At 39.1% G+C, this 19,093-nt stretch overlaps 1 protein-coding gene across 1 annotated transcript in view; it reads right to left on the bottom strand.

Moving 5' to 3' along the window:
* The window catches only part of unc13c (unc-13 homolog C (C. elegans)), a 279,919-nt gene extending 265,124 nt beyond the window's left edge, over positions 1 to 14,795 (bottom strand). The window contains exons 1-2 of the mRNA XM_081373262.1: positions 14,408 to 14,795; positions 7,151 to 10,751 (exon numbers count right to left, since the gene is read on the bottom strand). Coding sequence (XP_081229388.1) covers positions 7,151 to 10,514 — 3,364 coding nt within the window. The 5' untranslated portion in view covers positions 10,515 to 10,751; positions 14,408 to 14,795. The remainder of the gene's footprint in view (positions 1 to 7,150; positions 10,752 to 14,407) is intronic.
* Positions 14,796 to 19,093: the final 4,298 nt, after the last annotated feature.

The following is a 19,093-nucleotide window of genomic DNA, read 5'->3' as shown; positions in this document are numbered from 1 at the left end:
CGGTTCGGTGTATAACAAAATCGGTAACACTTTACAATAAGGTTCCATTTATTAAACTCTAGTTAACTAGATCAGTTAACATTAACTATTGTTAATGTTGTTAACTAACTGCACTTCTACAGCATTTATTAATCTTTATTAATGTTAAAGCTCCAGTATGTGACTTTGGTATTTGACCACAAGAGGGCGCAGTTTCCAACAATAACAAAGGCGAAGCTTGATGACGCTATGAAGGAGGTGACGATGGGAGATGTGGTTTATAATGCGTTTTCACCATCTAGCGATGTATCTAAATGGAATTAATGAATCATGATCACGGATGAGGTAATTTATTCGTTTTTGTATTACCTGTATGTCTTATCGTATTATTTTATGTCATCATAATTAATGAACTGCAAGGGACGTGAAATGTTATGCTATATTAGGCTATCCCGTTACAACATACAGCTATTTGTCAAATGATTTGTTTGGTTAATGTTGTGCAGTTTTACGTTTTTTATGGTTAATGCCGTGTTGTGTAACGTGTTCAAACCAATATCTAAAAGTAAATTTGAACGAACATTTGCAAGTAATGACTAAATATTTTTTTTAACATCATCTCCGATTGTAATTGTACTGCCATAATCTCGGTCACCACACGTGATAAAAAGCCTTACCAAAGTACAAAGAGCAATATAACTTTGTTTATAAGTGCTATTATTGACAGTTGCATGTCTTTCCTGTCTCAATACACTCGCGAGAGAGTCTCTGACAAGTCCAGACGCGCAGCTCTCTCCATCTCGAAAACGCCTGCCGATATTTATCCGGGTTTTATTCCTCCGTTTGTCACACAGTCCGTGACTCCGCGTGTATCCGAATATGGACGCTTTCGTTTTGTTGGCACTTCAATACTCGCCAAAGAGTTCGTGATCCATAACAGCTATAACCATACAGTCTATGGCTATAACGCTTTAACCACCACTTCCGCATTTTACCATGCGATATTCCGGTGATGTGGGTCATATTTTTTATTTTATTCCTTTTTTTATTCTTTGTCAGATGTCTTTATTGTTTATTGTGATAAGAAAAAAACCTCAATAAAGTTGTAAAAAAAAAAAAAAATCCGGTGTGGTGGAATATCCTATCACATGGTCCACACCGGAAAGAAGGATAGAGAGAGCGGACATTGCGTCACTGAGGCGCGACATTTCTTTTCCGGGACGGCCAGTTATTTAAAATCGGAATTTCTCTGAAATAAAAAATCTTTGGAGACTTTTGAGATATTGTAAGTACATAACTGGAGGAAATATATCACACTGTGCAAGTTATTTTTGGAAATTTTATTACAAAATCCCTACATATTGGAGCTTTAATTTCACCATTTAGTAGCCTACATTATTTAAATGAAAAGTTGTATTTGTTAACATTAGTTAGCTTAATGCACTGTGTGAAGTAACATTAAAAATACAGGGTTAGGGTTGACTAAGATTAACCCTTGTGTGGTGTTCATATTTTTGTTACGCAGCCAGTGTTCGTGGGTCTGGTGGACCCGCTGCGTCTTGGGGTTTTTAATTCAACACAATCAAAAATGTTATGTTAAAATACTCAACAGATGTTTACTTCATCCCAATTACAAGCAATATAAACAGCATATATAGTTAATATTCTCTCTTTACCTTTGTTAGATCACATTTAAGAATTGCAATCTCGTGTGGGAATGGCAGGAGTAGAAACACAAAACTCACTCTTGCACTCTTTCAGGCTTACACACAATCTCTCTCTCACACGCACGCACACACACACTCATGCACACACATACACACACCCACAACACACACACCCACAACACATACACAGAAACACACAAAACACCCCCCCCCCACACACACACACACACACACATGCACACACACTCACTTGGATATGGTGTACGGTCACTCTCCATAGGCATAATGGTTTTTCTAATGTACAAACTTTATAATCTATCCCCCTACACTAACCCTACCCCTAAACTTACCAATCACAGAAAACTTTTGGCATTTTTTGAATTTCAAAAACACCATTTAGTATGTTTTAGTATGAGGACACAGATGTCGTCATAAACCATGTTTACGTTATAATACCCATGTTATTATATACATTTGTGTCCTCATAAACCATATACAAGAACACACACACAGGCCCTGACAGGAGGAGGACAGAGTAAAGGTACACAGGACCTACAATTTCCACACTTTTATTAGCCCCGGGTCCAGTGGACCCGAACATCCTGTGTGTAATATAAATGTGTAGGGGGGGTGTACAGTGTGTTTTCATTGAAAATGTGTTCTGATATATATTCCTCACAGAAAATGAGCCAAGGCCAATGAGTCTCAGTTTGAAAAAATAATTAATTGTATCATTTTTCTTTTGATAAAAAATGAAAACGGGTCCAACAGACCCGAACACCATACAAGGGTTAACAAAGATTAATAAATACAGTAACAAATGTATTGCTCGTGGTTCATGTTAGTAAGCCTAATACATTCACTAATGTAAACAAACCAAACCACATTTAACATCTCTTAAAATTAGAATTTTGTTTGTTACCTCAATAAATTTAGGGTCATTCCTATTTTATTTGTGTACGTTTTAATCATTAACATTAAAAACACTCTTTTTACGACTAAAATTACAGTAAAGGGTAAAAAAAAACCTGAATTCCCAAAAATTAAAACGGAAAAAACGGAATTTGCAAAAATTAAAACGGAAAAAAACGGAATTTGGGAAAAAATAAAACGGATTTTATAGGGCCCTACTAATTCGGATCAGCACAGAGGGGCCCTCCCTGGAACTGTCTGATCCTACAAAATGTGCTGAAAATTGGCTGTCTGCTGTAAAGAGGTCAAGGCGACCAGGCTACAAAGATAAAATGTGAAACATACATAGGGCCTACATACAATGTTAAATGAAATCTACATGACGATAAAATAGAATTAAATGAAAATCTTTTGTTTGAAAGTTTTGGTCTGATGTTCTTAACCTTACAATGAGCATTGTAAATTTAATTGTTGAATAATTCTAATAATAAAACTATAATGATAAACTTATACAACAAAAATGACTGTGCCCCCAAATATTTGTCTGTGCTCCTAAATTTTTTTATTTAGGCGCACCAGTGCTCCTTGTTCAAAAAGTAAGTGTAGAGCCCTGAAGGGTCTTTAAATGTTATACTTTTAACAGCCAAATTCCCCGGACACATCCACCTACGCAGTCTTTATCATATTCTGAATTAAGAAATCATTATAATGCAGTCAAAAATAATTTACAGGGAACATAAATAATTACTTTCCGAGTCTTTCGTTCATTTGTCACGTGACAGACGCAATGAACGTTCATGAACGGATTGAACCCTGCTTCAGATACGAGCCTCCTGCAGAGGTGGTGAAGCAGGCCAACACTGCCACTGTGGCAAAACAGGCCTAATGTGTGAAACTTGTGTTGTGGTTTTCTGGGGAGTTGGAGTAACTATTATGTGTCCCTTTTGTTTTGAGATTTTTTTATTGTTTTGATGTTGTTGTTTTACATGTTTGTTATTTAATCACCTCTATCTTTATTTTTTTTATAGTGCAATCAATAAATTAATTGTACATTTTGAAAAACCTTTTTTTTTTCATAAATTAGGGTTTAGGCTATATAAGTAAACAAGGACTGATGTTTTTAAAATTAGGGTTAGGGTTACGCGCGCGCACTGATGTTTTACAGAGTCTCACTCCAGCCAAAGTCCCAAAGTTGGCAACCCTGATGTAAGTGCACAACAAAAAAAAAAAATATAACATAGATATAGTGATTTTTGCTATTTTTAAAGCAAAAAAGTTACATATTGTGCCTTTAAAATGAAGTCATTGTACATTTGGGTCAATGCCATGATGTGCATATTTTTGTGTCCAAGAGCATTATCTCCTTTTAAAACAATTTGATAAATTCATGACATGTATCATTTTATTAAGGTTTGTATCTCTCTCTCAACTACTAATAAAATAGCTACTTTCAAGTGAGGGTAGTTTGGTACACTTTCCATATCAGGTGGTACAACCAATGTAAAACTAAAAAAAATGCTATTTTATCATAAACTTCTTTATTGTTTTTAAATATTACACATAGGTGTCTTTAACTATAATGTACTTGTCACAGCTGGATGAGTTTGAGCAGGATCTATATGCAGCAGTAAAACTTTAATAAACAATAAATCAAAATAAACACTCAGGAGATTATTAGCACACAGGAACAGAACAACCAACTTAAATAGACATAAGAATGGACAAGGAACTGAACTGAACAGGGAATATATATACAGACTAAATGAGTGAAATAAGGGGCAGGTGGACACAATAGGTTGCTAAGGTAACTAACAGGCACACACTAGGAAATGAAGGCTGCATCCGAAATCGCATACTTCCCAACTATATAGTAGGCGAAAAAAAGTAAGTGACAAGAGTAGTATGTCAGAATTCCCAGTACTCATAAGAGAGTAGGCAGAAAGTACCCGGATGACCTACTACTTCCAGCGAGATTCTGAAGTGTGCATTTTATAGACAATTTACTATCCCAAGAGGCCATGGGAGAGGATTTGTGGAAGGGAGAGGATTAAGGACGTAACTGATGCAGGTAGGTTACATTATAATGTCCGGATTACATTCTTACTACACACATTCATTCTAGAAAATTATTTTTAGCAGTCACAAACTAAGTACTTGTTCAAAATAAGTACCAACACAAGAAAGTATGTAATTTCGGAAGCAGCTTAGGTCAACTAAGGAAGATAGGAAATAAACACAGGAACTGGGAACACATAAAACTAAACCAAAACAGAGCAAAAACCTGACAGTACTCAAATAAAAAAATTGTTAGGTACGATGTACTTGTCTGTGTTGTTTTGCAAAACTCTTGTGCTGCTATTGAGGTGAGACACGGGTATGGTTAGGACATGGTTGGTGGTGGTATGGGTAGGTTTAAGGGTGGGTTAAGGGGTAAGGAAAGGGTCAACAGTGTAATTATGTGTCATTACAAAACTTAATTACAGATGTAAATTGCAGGCATTTTTTAAATTTAATTACAATGTAAAACATATAAGTGCATCGTATAAAATTATAAATTTAAATATTAGTACATGGTAGTTAAAGACACTTAATATAAAGTGGAACTGAGAACGACATAAGGAGTAGATTAAAAATGATCCGGCTGCAAGAGAAGCATATCTTGCAAAAAGAAACGAGAGGTGATGAATCTTGTTTAGTAGTCTCAACTGACTTAAGCTTATGATTCTTTTCGTATCAATATAAAACACAACTTTGTTGTTATTCAATCACAATCGATTACAGTGTATCAAACCAATCCATTGCACTGTAGCCTATTCAAGTTCCTAAGTTTTGAATGTGATTTATTCTGTTCTTTTTATCAATATACTTTTACTTCAATATAGACTGTTGCGTTGACTTAAACTCTTGTTGTAGGCCTATTTGTATTTTATATGTAATGTAAGTGAAGAAAAAAATCCAGTATTCAGCATTATCTAGTGCACATAAACACATTGTTCCTGACTTAAAATATGCATTATATCAATTTTGAAAAGATTTTTTTATCCTTTTTTTAAACTTTATTTGTCATTAACCTATTTGCATCATTATCTGATTTGCATAATTCCATCGGTGAATCTTACTCTAAAATAACACAGAGAGCACTGCACCCTACATGCATTTATTTGATGTAAAACATCAAAATGCAATCATTTCTGGTATCCATGTGTTGAATTGTGTGCCAGTGTCAAATCTTATTGTAATGCCTAAAAAATGAACTGATTTGGTTTGTGATTTGTGGCTTGTGTTTTAAGGGAATCAGAATCCCCTTAAGTACACAGAGCATCTGGCTGTTAGCGTGCAGCATGAATGAGCAGCCTAAATACAGTATCCCAACAGTACTCAGCAGTGCGGCGATGGGTTTGCCGTGTGCTGTGACTGTGATTCTCACATCTAGGTCAAGAGCGTTTTCAGTGTGAGTAAGACTGGGTGGAAATTCCCTTGATTCCTGACTGACTGTAAAAGAGACTGCTTTTGTGAAGTAAATTTTAGAATAGTGTAGAGACATACAGTTGACACAATTTCAGCTGTTTATGTTCATATTAGCATGTATTGTGTAAACTGACTATGAAAACACACGTTTGAGAAACAACCACTGGAAATAAAACAAAATGCTAAAACTGCTAATAAAACATGTTTGCGGTTATTTAAGGAATATTTCACCTTAGATGAAATTATACATATGTGCATATTCAAATGCGGTGCATCACATTATAAGACTTGCAAAAAGAACCAATGCAGTTTGTTGTCATTGACATCAACCTTTGCCTGATCTGAAAATGCACATAAACAAATTGGATTGGAGAGAGCCATGTAAACATCCATCAAATTGTCTTTTTATGTTCCAAGCTAGAAAAAAAATAAAAAAAAATAATCCGGGTGTGGAACGGCATGACTGAGATTAAATAATGAGAAGAATATTGTTATATGGGTGAACTAGGAAATAAATGCTTAAATATAAATAACCATCTTGATGTTGATTTGTTTCTCTAAGATTAATGAAGGCCACAAAATTTGAAGTACACTTTCACCTGAACACTGATATGCTGGACAACCACACACATAAACACAAAATCAATCGCCAATTCTAACCGCTCAACATCAAAAACTAGTAATCATCATCCTGTCCATCAGAAAACTCTTCAATAGTGTCTGGGTATTCAGGAACCAAGACCTGAGAAAGACATAATTTATGGACAATGGTGGATCTCAGGTGACTCAATCAATGCCTCAATGACCGAAACCTAGACTAATATCCTTCAAGAAACAATTTTAAACAACTATAATGTATAAGCAATTCTGTACAGTTAGCATATAAAATACAAATAACTGGTTGAATCGCACAACGAGTACACAACTAAAAAAAAAATATAACATAGATATAGTGATTTTTGCTATTTTTAAAGCAAAAAAGTTACATATTGTGCCTTTAAAATGAAGTCATTGTACATTTGGGTCAATGCCATGATGTGCATATTTTTGTGTCCAAGAGCATTATCTCCTTTTAAAACAATTTGATAAATTCATGACATGTATCATTTTATTAAGGTTCGTACCTCCTGCCAGGATCTGCTGTTCCAGCTCAGCCATCTGCTTCCTGTAAGCTCTCAGTGCTGCCTCTTTGAAGGTGGGACGTATCCTTTTTTTGGGTGGTGCTTCCTGCACAGGAACCTCTGTAACGTTTTTGTTCTCGTCCTCTTGTTCTACAGTCTTTTCTACCTCATCTGCTCCCTTCGTTTCTGATGTTTCTTGAACCTCTTGCACCTCCTCTTTGCCTTCCTCCTGTTCTTCAATCTCTGCTTCTGGTTCCCCGGTTTCTTCCACATAATCCACCAGACTCACCTCATATTCTGCTGTGTCTTCAGTCATGGGATTGTCATCATACTCCTCACTGAATTCCTCATCATATGGTTCATCAAGGCTGCAATCATATTCCAACACAAGGTTACCATCTTGAGAGATGTCATATTCTTGCGAGACATTGTATTCCTCTTCTTGGTACTGTTCCTCAGCCTCGTTGGCATTTGTTCTGTTTTCCAAATTGGCTAGCACTTGTTCCATCACCTCAACATAATGTGTCTCATTGTCCACAGGTTGTTCAGTAGATTGATCTTCATCTTCTGCCTTGTAATAGAAAGGTTCTGTGTAGACGTCAGAGTCAATGGTTGTGCTGGAGCTGTTTGCTGTGGACTGGGACATGGTTCTGAACCTGCCCATGAATGAGGTGTTGCTTGGTTCTTCAACCGGGGCGCTGGTACTTTGGGGGCCTTTATTCCATACAAAATCCAAAGCTGACTTTGCTCTTTGCAGGGTGGATCCAAAACCTCCAAAGCCAAAAGATTTTTCACTAAGGTCTATGCTAAGCCTGCTACTCCATGATTTGGGGACGTCCTCCACCTTCTCATTTCTGATTTCACTCTGGCTCCGGTACATGGCTGAGGATTTCTGGCCTTGCTGGAGGTGGTTCACATCTTGCCGCTGCAAAGTTTGTGGAGCTGATTCAGGCTTAGCTTGGATCTTCTTAGTCTTGGGCTTCTTTTCAGGTTGCGGTTCAGCCACAGGTCTAGGTACTGGTTTTGCTATGGGTTCAATCACAACCTCTGGCTCTGGCTCTGGCTCTGGCTCTGGCTCTGGCTCTGGTTCTGGCTCTGGTTCTGGCTCTAGCTCTGGTTCTCGTTCTGGTTCAGGTTCAGGTTCAGGTTCTCGCTGTGCCATTTGTTCTTGTTCTGGTTCTGGTTCAAGATCTAGCTCAGGTTCTAAAAATTCAGGTTCAATATCTATATCTTGGTATTGGCCTGTCTCAGGAGTGCTATCTAGTGTCAGAAAGGTCTCACCTTCAAATTGTAAATCAACCTCAAGGCATTTAGTAATTTTCTCAGGGAAACCAGGGTTAGCTGCAGGGTCAAAGGGACTACTGATCTCAGAGATTATGTTCTGCTCAGTTGAAGCGTCCAAACCTGAATCAGTACCTTGTTCAAGGTGATGCCAATCTTTCCATGGTGAGAGGTCACCCTGCAGCGACAGCTGAGAGCCACTGTAATGGCTCCTGTCCCCTGATATACAAACGAGACCATTACTCACACCACTGTCAATTGTCTCAGTGGTTTCAACTTCATTATGCTCCACATAAGGTCGTTCTTGGCTCAGAGTTTGACTAGGAGGACTAGCGTACCAGGAGGATGCCATGTCTTCTTGCTTCCGTTGCCAAAGTTCCTGATCTGAGGAGGAAAGCAAGGAGCAGCCATTGACTCTGCTGAAATACTGACTCTCTGAGAAATCCTCAGAGTAAGACTGGCAAAGTTTAGAGCAGTCAGATTCAGACCGACTGAGTTTGGGAGTGGAGTAGTCGCTTTGAGAAAGCCATCCAGGTGTTAAATCAGAATAGTAGGACTTACTTTGCTTGTCATGGTCATCGTAGGCTGTATTATCTGCATAGTGCACAGAGTAGGCCGAGTCATCGGCCATCCTTCGGTGATCGTGAGACTTTTTTTTGTCAGATTTACTTTTTGGGGGTGGTTTGGACACAATTGCATATTTGTTCTTGTTTAATTCATCAAGCTCTTTGTCGCTTTCCATGGAGTCCCAGTCATCACTTTCAGCCTTGTCTTTGGCTGAGAACTTGATGTCCATGCTTTCATACGTCTGAGAGGAAGCCATTGGCTTGTCTCTCTTTTCTTTTGAATCATGTACTAGACTATCAGTCGAGATGGATATTCCAGTTCCTTTAAGCTTATAACACTTTTTCAAAACTAAATCCCTGTCTTGTGGGCTTGAAAATATAACTACAATTGGTCGAGGTTTAGCATTGTAACATTCTCTTTGTTGCCCTAGTCGATGGGCCAGTTCAATTTTAAATGTCTTGCGTGCTTCGGCAAACCCCATTTTCTCTTTCAGGATTTGATAAATAAGCTCTTCTGTTTTTTCATACTTCTCCTCAGGCACATTTAGAAATCTCAGAGCAGCTTTGTTGGTCTGTTGGCTAATCTGTTTGATGTAATCATGGATGTCTCGAGTCTCACGTCTGGACTGCACAAAACCTGTTCGGAGCTGCTCGATTTCACTCTGCACCACCTCCACGCTGCTGGAGATCTCATCAATGGAGCTTTTGAGGGCGTTAACATGCCCTCGCAGCTCTGAGAGCTCAGACTCAATCTGACTGATTCCCTGAAGTTCTTTGAAGATCATCTCCATCACATCCTGAGTCTGACTGATACATCCCGTCGAGCTGGATCCCGGCTCTAAGGTAGTGGTTTTCTGCTGTCGGCCAGCCCGGTCTAGAGATTTGCTTCTGATGCCAAGAGTCTTTCTCCAGTTGCTGGCCTCTGAGTCTGAGGACACACATTCTTGGCTCTTCTTCCATTTCCTCAGCTTTTTCAGAGCGCCCAATCGAAGAGTTTGGAGACTGCTGCGCTCTCCCCGCTCTCCCTCCGAGCTGCCATCAGAGGGTGCTAAACTAATCAAACTCTTCCTGTTCCTTCTTACTGGCATTGTATAAGCTTTTTGTTCATCGAATCTATGGACAAGTTTTGCCTCGTTTAGAGAGTCAGAGTAATCACTATCAATTGACAAGACCTCATGAAATTCATTATTGTTCAGAAAGAGGGCATTTTTTGGCAGACCGTTGGCAATTGCTACACGGTAACTGAATGTTGGCGAGAGAGAAGAACAGTCGTTTTTTCCATCATCCTCCTCAAGAGATATATTGCGTGCCGACGAGCATTTGGAGATTTTTTTAACTGTGCTTTTCAGTGTGGTTGAGAACGTTGGGTTCCGTGCTTGCAGGTCAGGGGACGTTTTCGGTTCTTTTTTGTTTTCGCTGCTCTCTTTCTTCTTTGTGGCAGTTGCCAGTTTCTTTGTAAACATTCCTTTGCAAATCTTTACGATGTAAGACGATAGCTTCTTGAAATGGGCAGAAACCATGGAGGGCGATGTTTCAGCAGTTTTGCACTCTGGATGCAGTGAAGCAAAACTGGTCTCAAATCCAGCGGTGCTCAACGGGAAACACGCAGACACTTATGAATTTTGAAAGTCAACCCTGAGGTATAAGAGGGTCTAGAAAAGAAGTGACCTCAGATGTGGTTGTGCTGAGAAGAAATGGTTGCACATCCTCAGTGAGGGAAATATTCAATGGTGTTCTTCAGAAGAGGCCTCATATCTCTGAAAAAAGAAAAAGAAAAAGAAAAACATCTTTTCAGTTAGTTTGCACTGAAGGTCAATATGTAAAATGCATAACGTTACACTGTATGTACTGCATGATGAATCACTGAGCAATTCTTTTAGAGCTCCAATTTAATAGGCCGTTTCTCATGAGGCTGTCAAATCCAATTCAGCTGAGCTAGACATGTCACGTTTTGTGAGTATTGAGGGAACTTTCTTATTTACACAAAAAACAGAGCAGACTCTGGGCCACAATAGTATTGTTTTGGAGAGCCCTAAACATGAATGCCTGTGTTTATATTATTGTATAAATCTATGCATTCCTAAAAACAAGCTTCAAAATGAGAAAAACGCAGTTTGTTAGCTGTATCATGATCAATGACGTGTCTGTTTGGTATGGCAATATAACCATTAATCATCAAGTTACACCGCTGTAAACTGGCTTTTGCCACATGTGGTATTCCAATAATCCCTACTACAGGCAAAGTTCCAACATAATGAGCACAGCTGAACAGTGCAGTTCAAATGCACTAGAAAACACAATATGATTATTAACCTGAACAATAAACTCAATTGTAAAGGACAAGACCCTCTATGCAATGGGAAAGAAGTGGCATATGTTTGAAAATCAATAATTCAGACAAGAATGGTTTTGTCTGGAAGGTCATGTTATTCATAAATGGAGGTAAAAGGTGAGTAATAAAGTCATTATGCATCACTCCACTAAAGGCTCCACTTGTTACATCTAATTAGATAAAGTTAAAAAAAATCTATAGTTATACATGTTAATTTATAAATATCTGTCAGTGAAAATAGCAACACAAACACAGCAATAGTCCTATAATATAAACCTATAATACAGAACAGACCAGCCTCTCTCTGTGTGTGTGTGTGTGTGTGTGTGTGTGTGTACGCGCACATGTGTTGATGGCATTGTTGACAGTGTTGTGAGTCGGGCACCTTGATGTTTACATACCTCTCTCTCTCTCTCTCTCTCTCTCTCTCTCTCTCTCTCACACACACACACACACACACACACACACACACCTTCTAAAGCAGCTTTCACTTCACAAATGTAATTAGAACCAAACAAAGCTTACACTCACTCAAACATTACTGATCCAATCACACATAATTTGACCATCAGTACTTTTGTCTTGTTTTTGACAAAAAAATATCTAGGCCTAAACATCCTTAAAACAAGATATGTATGCTTATCAGGTAACATTATGTAAATAAGATAAAAAAAGGCTTATTTTTTAGAGAATTTTGAATCGGAAGCCTAATCTTTTCAGTTAGGTTTAATTTGTCCCCCGCTGGTGAAAACAATCCCGTTTTTTCTTCTTGTTTTAATCATAAATCTCAATATATTTTCTTAGATTTATGCATAGCCCAAGAAAGATAATTTCAAGATCAAAATTCTTTGCTCACTCCTTACACTATTGTCTAAAATGTTTTGCATAATTTTTCATGAAAATAAATAGTCTTTCAGTAAAAAAAAAAAAAAAATGGAGGACCTTAATTGTCTTGAAAATGTCACAATTAAAAAAAATTAAAATTGGTTTTCTTTTGATTTTAAGGGTAAATTTTGAAAAATTATAGGATAAAATTCACTCATCTGCCACGCATACTGTCTATTCAACAAAACCAAACCACTCAATAACAGACGCTAGAACCTGGAAGCCAAATGTCACAATCACCAGACTCTCTGATTCTTTTAATTAAACTAAGTATTTGGCTGGTAAAACTCCAGCATCCGGCATGATTAAGACTTTGGCCCTAACGATATTTCTCAAGTTAATTTCTGATGTCCACTCAGAAAAAGTTTAAACTGTGCAGTGGAAGCAAATGCTGAGACCAGAGGTTTCTAATTTCCTTTTCCAATTAATTTATTAGCTCTTCTGTGATTAATGGCTAAAATCACTGTCTCTTTATTAAGCTATTACAGCATTACAGTGCTCAATCAGTCAATCTACTGAAAAATACAGATGAGACGATTAAATCTGATTAGAGTAACCGCTGTATTTCCACCACACCCCCAACAGGTAATAAACTTCTAATTTACAGTGCTAATCAAATTTCACTGGATATGGCGTAAATGAAAAATATGTTTTTGAAACATGAACTGAAATTCATGTTGATTCAGAGATATGGTTTACTGACTCTGGTGTGGAAGAACTGAACTGATTCACTAATGCTCTCATTCTGAATTCTGAAAGGGAGCTAAACCCTGCATACATGATCCAAGATCTTATGGAAAGAAGAGTTAAGAAGAGTTAAGCTCTTAGAGATGACCAACACCCTACTTATGCCAATGGTTTTGATTGTTGATCAACTCAATTTCTCAAAAAAATGATCTTAGCTGCTATCGACATTCATTTTATAGCTCAATAGGCTTCTTATTAACTAATTTGTATCTATTTTTATTTCATCTAAGCAGTTTAACAAGGTTTTATTAGTTCTGAATTATGAGCAATAACATTTCATTTTCAAGCTCCACAAGTTAGAATACAAATTCATGTGAATTGCAAACTGTGCTATTCACAACAACCAAACCTCAAAACAACTTTATGCAGATCCACATATGGAAAATGGGTTTCAGAAAACTTATTTCACTATCCAAATGAACGGAACTATCAAGTGAAACTGACTCGGGTCGTCGACAAATTCCTGATTGTGAAAGCGCCCTCTGAGGTATAAGCATTTATTTATAATTTATTTTTTTCTGTCATTTATTAGTTTAGTTCATGTATTATGTAGCTGCTCCAATTTCATTGCGCTTGACAGCGTGTTGTTGAATGCTTCATAAAGACAGGCAGCTCATTAGCTACTCTCGCTTTCTTTTTCCCAAGGAAAGGCGATCTCATGTGTGGCCGGCGGTGAGCTTGAGATGCAAAAGACATGGATTATCGATCCGATGTAGACGCAGGGCTCTGACCCCATACCTCACATACAGACACTCCTCTGACAACCTCAGCCCCTCATGCATATTTAAGATAGAGAGAGAGGGACGAGAGACAGCGAGAGAGTGAAAAAGAGCCCCACCCACTAACACAATTACAATCCGTTGCTCATCTCACATTCAGTTATTACCCCGCTAAACCTCGGCATGCACAGATCCCTGTCCACATACGCTCTTTAAACCTTAAATTCGCATTCATTTTAAACATCAGCACGGCTGACTTTGATGCCCCTTGACCGAGAACATGCTGGATATCACTTCACATCAGGGCTTCTGTCCCGGCATGCATGCATGCATCCATGCATGCATGCATGCATTAAACAAACGCTGAGCGCGATGCATGCCCTCAGTGCAAGCTTTAGCCGAGAAACGCAACAAATCAGAGCTGCAGGAATTTGAAAGCTTTTTTCGATGATAATCCAGCGAGTGCTTCAATCTTCCCTCTCTGCCCGCGAGAACATGCCACCAGATGTTAATCAGAGAGAAATGCGCTGATAGCAACAACGGGCTGAAAGCATCGGACGTACCCCCGCCCCCTCTTCCCAGAACAACGCACAAAGTCTAATGACAGAATGTTAAAAAGTGATCCACGGATGCATTCACATACGATGCAGCAAGCAAATGCATGATCCGTTCAAGTGCATTTTAAGGTTCAAGATGCAACAGCTTAACTTAGTGAAGTAGACATACATACCCTCTCTGACAGCGCGTAAAATCCATCCACTACAGCACAGGAGCATCCAACGAACTCTTAAACGTCCTGCCGTGAAGCACAGAGCATCCTCTGACATCAGAAAAGCCCTCAGTTCCACGTTCTGCTCTCTCCACGATCCATTCCTCCCTCGTCGCCTGCTGCAGCGGCTGTGCTCAACTCAACCTTGGAATGAGTTCTGGCACGGCGAGCGCATGCTGTTGCAAATCATGGAAGAATCCTGGGTAAAAATCCCCTCCTCTCCGTCAGGCTCTCCCAGACGGAAGTCGCAGTGCTCCGCTGGGCAGCAGACGGTGTGTCTGGGATGGTGAAAGCCCCCTGTCTGGATGAACGTGTGTGAATGTGTGCTGAGAGAGAGTACGAGAAGCCCTTAGAGGAGTGCAGCCCTGAGCCTCTCTCTCGCTCACACAGAAAGAAACGCACAAAGCCGCTGCTGCGATTCACAGACCTGCACACGTGACACGAGAGAGAGAGAAAGAGAGAGAGAGAGAGAGAGAGAGAGAGAGAGGGGGGGGGGGAGGATGGGAAGGGATGGGAAGGGATGAGACGACGCACAACAGGAAGGCGGTTTGAATGTGTGTGTGTAACAGAATCTAAGATTGACTTGCAGCTATTAAACCTGCACTCAACATCTTGCACTCTTTCTCTCATTCAGTCCATTTCATTCATCCTTTAACTTGTCATGTTTTCTATGGTAGGCATCACTTATGCTGGTGCTCATAGGGATTTGAACAAACCTCTAACATTTAAAATATTAAAGTTGAGCATGTGTCGTCCCGCAGTTTTTGTGCTCCAGACATAGGCTAAATTATTGCTCAAATCGTGTGTTGTTGAGGAGAGTGTGCGGCCACTTTACTCTAGGAGTGTAACGATACCCTAATGTCACGATTCGATAACATGATCCTGAACTCACGATACGATAATATTCATGATTCTGAAGCTGAAAATACAGAATTATTTTAAACGAATATGCTTGCACTCTGTCACTGACTAGATATATTTAAAATAATGTAGGCCACTTTTTATTGGTAACATAAGACATTTGGACCCACAAATATCCCCCATTGCATTATTATACATTATATTTAACGCCTATAGCAGTTTCCCACATAGCAAATTTTTTCTGGACCAGCTCCGGGCCACACAATCACTTTTCCCTCGGCCCAAGTACCGCAAAGAATGACAGCCCTGAAGTGGCCCAGAACTGGATTAAAGACAAGGGTCACACATGGGCCATAACTGGCCTGAATCTCAGCCAGTTAGTCACCCTTAACTGGCCCTGAACTGGGCCAAAACAGGTTTTATTATTGGTACCAATTCTCAGCCATAAGTTAACCATATCGACACCACCCTTTAACCAGAAACCCCAAAACTGAGCCATAAGCCAGCCTAATCTTACCCAAACCATAAGGCACAAGAAAATTCAATTCTCAAAAATAGTTTATTTAACAATAGGCACAAGCCAATAATAATACATTATTATTATTTTCTATTGTTTTAGTACATTCAAAGCCTAACATCTTATTACCACCTCAAAGTGCATTTAATTTCAAAATGTTCTGGTCTGTCTTAAACAGAAGTTTACTTATTGTAGTAGTGCACAAGCAAAAAAAATAATAATAGAATTTGTGAACATTATTTTAGTTGCCTGAACAGCCAACTATGTACAACATTTTTCAATTCTAACTAAATGAATCTATCAATGAATCTAGCACTGAAATTTAAACATAATTATAATGTAATTTTACTCTCAACAAACATAGAGCAAATTAAAAAAATTATTTAAAACAAATTTGCACACAAGAATGTCTGTATGTGTGAGGGAGAAAGTGATGCTATTTAGGACTGTCCTCAGGAAGTGAAGTACAGCTCTGCAGCCCCTCTTTTCTCCTCAAGCGCTCTCCCCAGACAGCAACATAGTGTCGGCCCAGATCCGGCCCATCTGGACCGTGTGAAATCCACATGAACCAGATTTGGGCCAGATCTGGGCTGATACTATCAGGAGCAAGCTGAATCCATCTTTGTATTGTTGATCAGTGGCATGTGTCAGACGATTTTTTCCTCACAGCAGCTAAAAGACAAAATACTAAATTAATAAATAGGCTACATATACAAATATTCATCCACCTACTGTAAATAAATTTAGGTAGCTTAACAAATTAAAATAAGGTTGCTTCGGTTAAATTTTATACAGGAAATGATTGCTTATAATGTGGCACTATTGAATGACCCGCAGTCCAGTCATCGCTACCCGGTCGCGTCAGTCTGTACTCGCGTTCTCAAGTTCAGGGCAGTGAATCAGCTACCATATAGGCAAAAGTTCACTTCAATAAAGAACAAAGTGACATCCGAGTTTGAATTCAGGTATTTAAAAAAGCTCCAAAAAGAGATGTTCTTCTATTTTTTAAAGATTTCCATTACATAACCTGCCAAAATAACCTTCATACCCGCCACGGTCGATTTTTAATCGAGGTTAAGGTTAAATAAAAATTCAGCATGAGTGCAAAAGAGAACCCATGTGGTTGCATATCTTCTGTATGTGTATTACTACATCTAATGTCGTACACAATATAGACTAAAAAAAATAGGGTCGTGCACAAAATAGCTTCACTTACCTGAACAGCGGTTCGGTTGTCTGACAGATGTCTTCTTCACCCTTCAGCGGGAGAAATTTCAAACGACGCATCACGTGAAGACATAAATATCCACACAGGCTTTTAAACTGATAGCAGCACCTCCTCATTTACCGCGTCTTCTACGGCGTTTTTTGAGAAGAATAGAAGGCCGCCGGCACAGGTGCTCCGGGATATTCATCCGGAACGATGAGGAATACGAGTAAAAACCACTCCATAAGTCACTGTCAATGTTAATGACTGAAGTTTTTATATCTAGCAGCATTTGCCGATCAGACGAAGGTTGTAGGCCACGTATTGATCACAGAGAAGCAGAAAATACTTAACAGAGTCCACAATAGGAAGAGCGACAGATGGCTTGCCAAACATATTGGCGCCATCTTGTCTCACCAAGTAACTATCAAAGTAGGCTACTATATGATCAAACTCATCTTTGATCACAAATTACATAATTAAACTTTTTTTCCTGTGAAATAACAAACAAACAAACAAACAAACAAAAAACAATATGTATCATGATAGTTCACCCAAAATAACATTTCATATTCAAGTTTTCAGAGTTTTAGTGTCAGTACTACATTAACCCACATAGCAAACAGACTTGGCCCAAATGTGGCCTCATCATGGCACTGCTGGCGTGTTGCCAGCACTGGCATGCATCATGTCAGCCAACTGTGGGCCATGTGTGGCAATGATGGCACTGCATGCATGATGGCAGACAACATTTGGGCCGATTGTGGATGGGAGGTGTGTGGCCCAGATCATGTCAGCCAACTGTGGGCCAAGTGTGGCAAAGATGGCACTGAAATGACGGCAGACAACATTTGGGCCGATTGTGGAAGGGAGGTGTGTGGCCCAGATCAGTGTAGCGATTATGGGCCATACTTTGTGTACTGGACAATTATAAGTATTTAGGCCGCTACTATATATTCAAGGTCCCCCACCACCACAATTTTTCACGGGAGAAATAAAACAGTTTAAAGTGTTGTCCATGGATGGTGCAGTTATCAAAACTATGAAAGAGATGTAATGATTTTAATAATTAATAACAATAATAATATGAATTGACTTATGAGTCAGTGAAAAAAGCTATGTCCAGAAAAAATGATAAATAATTAATAAATATAGCATTTAGTTTTCAGCAGTGTTCACAAAATTCAATAATCATTTAAAAATCCATTTGACCTGAACAAAATATACATTTTCCTAACATGACAATTGAGTTACATTTTTTTAATTGTTTATTTTAATTTGTTTTTATGAATTTCTAATAAAAAAAAATAATTCACATACAAAATAGTCTAAGTTTTCCATACTCTTTAGTTTAAGCGCCATAAAATCATGTTAAAACTTACTATATATATAAATATATTCTAAATAACAGTTTATTTAAAAATATATACAGTTCCCAGATAGCACACGTACGTCGGGCCGACGTTGGCCCAACATCGAGCGTCGGCCTCCCTCCCTATAACATCGCAAAGGCGTCGGCCAGGCGTAGGCAGATCTCTTGTGAAGCCGCTTGTCCACCAGCGTCCGATCAATTTTTGTTCCGACGCGACGCCTGTGACGTTTTCGCTGCTTGGGGGCGGGGTTTGTGGGCTGGACATTGTACGGACATAATTTGTGAAGTTTTGGAGGGATAATTTCTGTATAAATACTTTTTTATCATTTATTTATCATTTCGCAATGGATCGACGACGACGACGACGACTCATCGCTACCAGGAACCGGGTGGTCAGCATTGCGGTGTTGTACCTGCGTTGGAAGAGGGGAAGACGGCAGTTCTGGGTCCATCTCATCCTGCTTGGCCGGCAGCAGAGTGGAGAATATCACCGTCTCGTCCAGGAGCTGCGACTGGATGATGACCGGTTTCAGCAGTACTTCAGGCTGTCGAGGGAGCTATTTGACGAGCTTTTGGCGAAAGTGGGGCCGCAGATCGCCAAGAGAGATACGGTTTTCCGACTGGCTATATCTCCTGCCCAGCGCCTTGCCATCTGCCTTCGGTAAGTTGCACATTGAAATATGTTGCCGT

This window comes from Scardinius erythrophthalmus (assembly GCF_964197995.2).
Source record: "Scardinius erythrophthalmus genome assembly, chromosome: 8".
In the NCBI taxonomy this organism is placed as follows: Eukaryota; Metazoa; Chordata; class Actinopteri; order Cypriniformes; family Leuciscidae; genus Scardinius; species Scardinius erythrophthalmus.
This window is presented reverse-complemented; position numbering and strand designations above follow the sequence as displayed.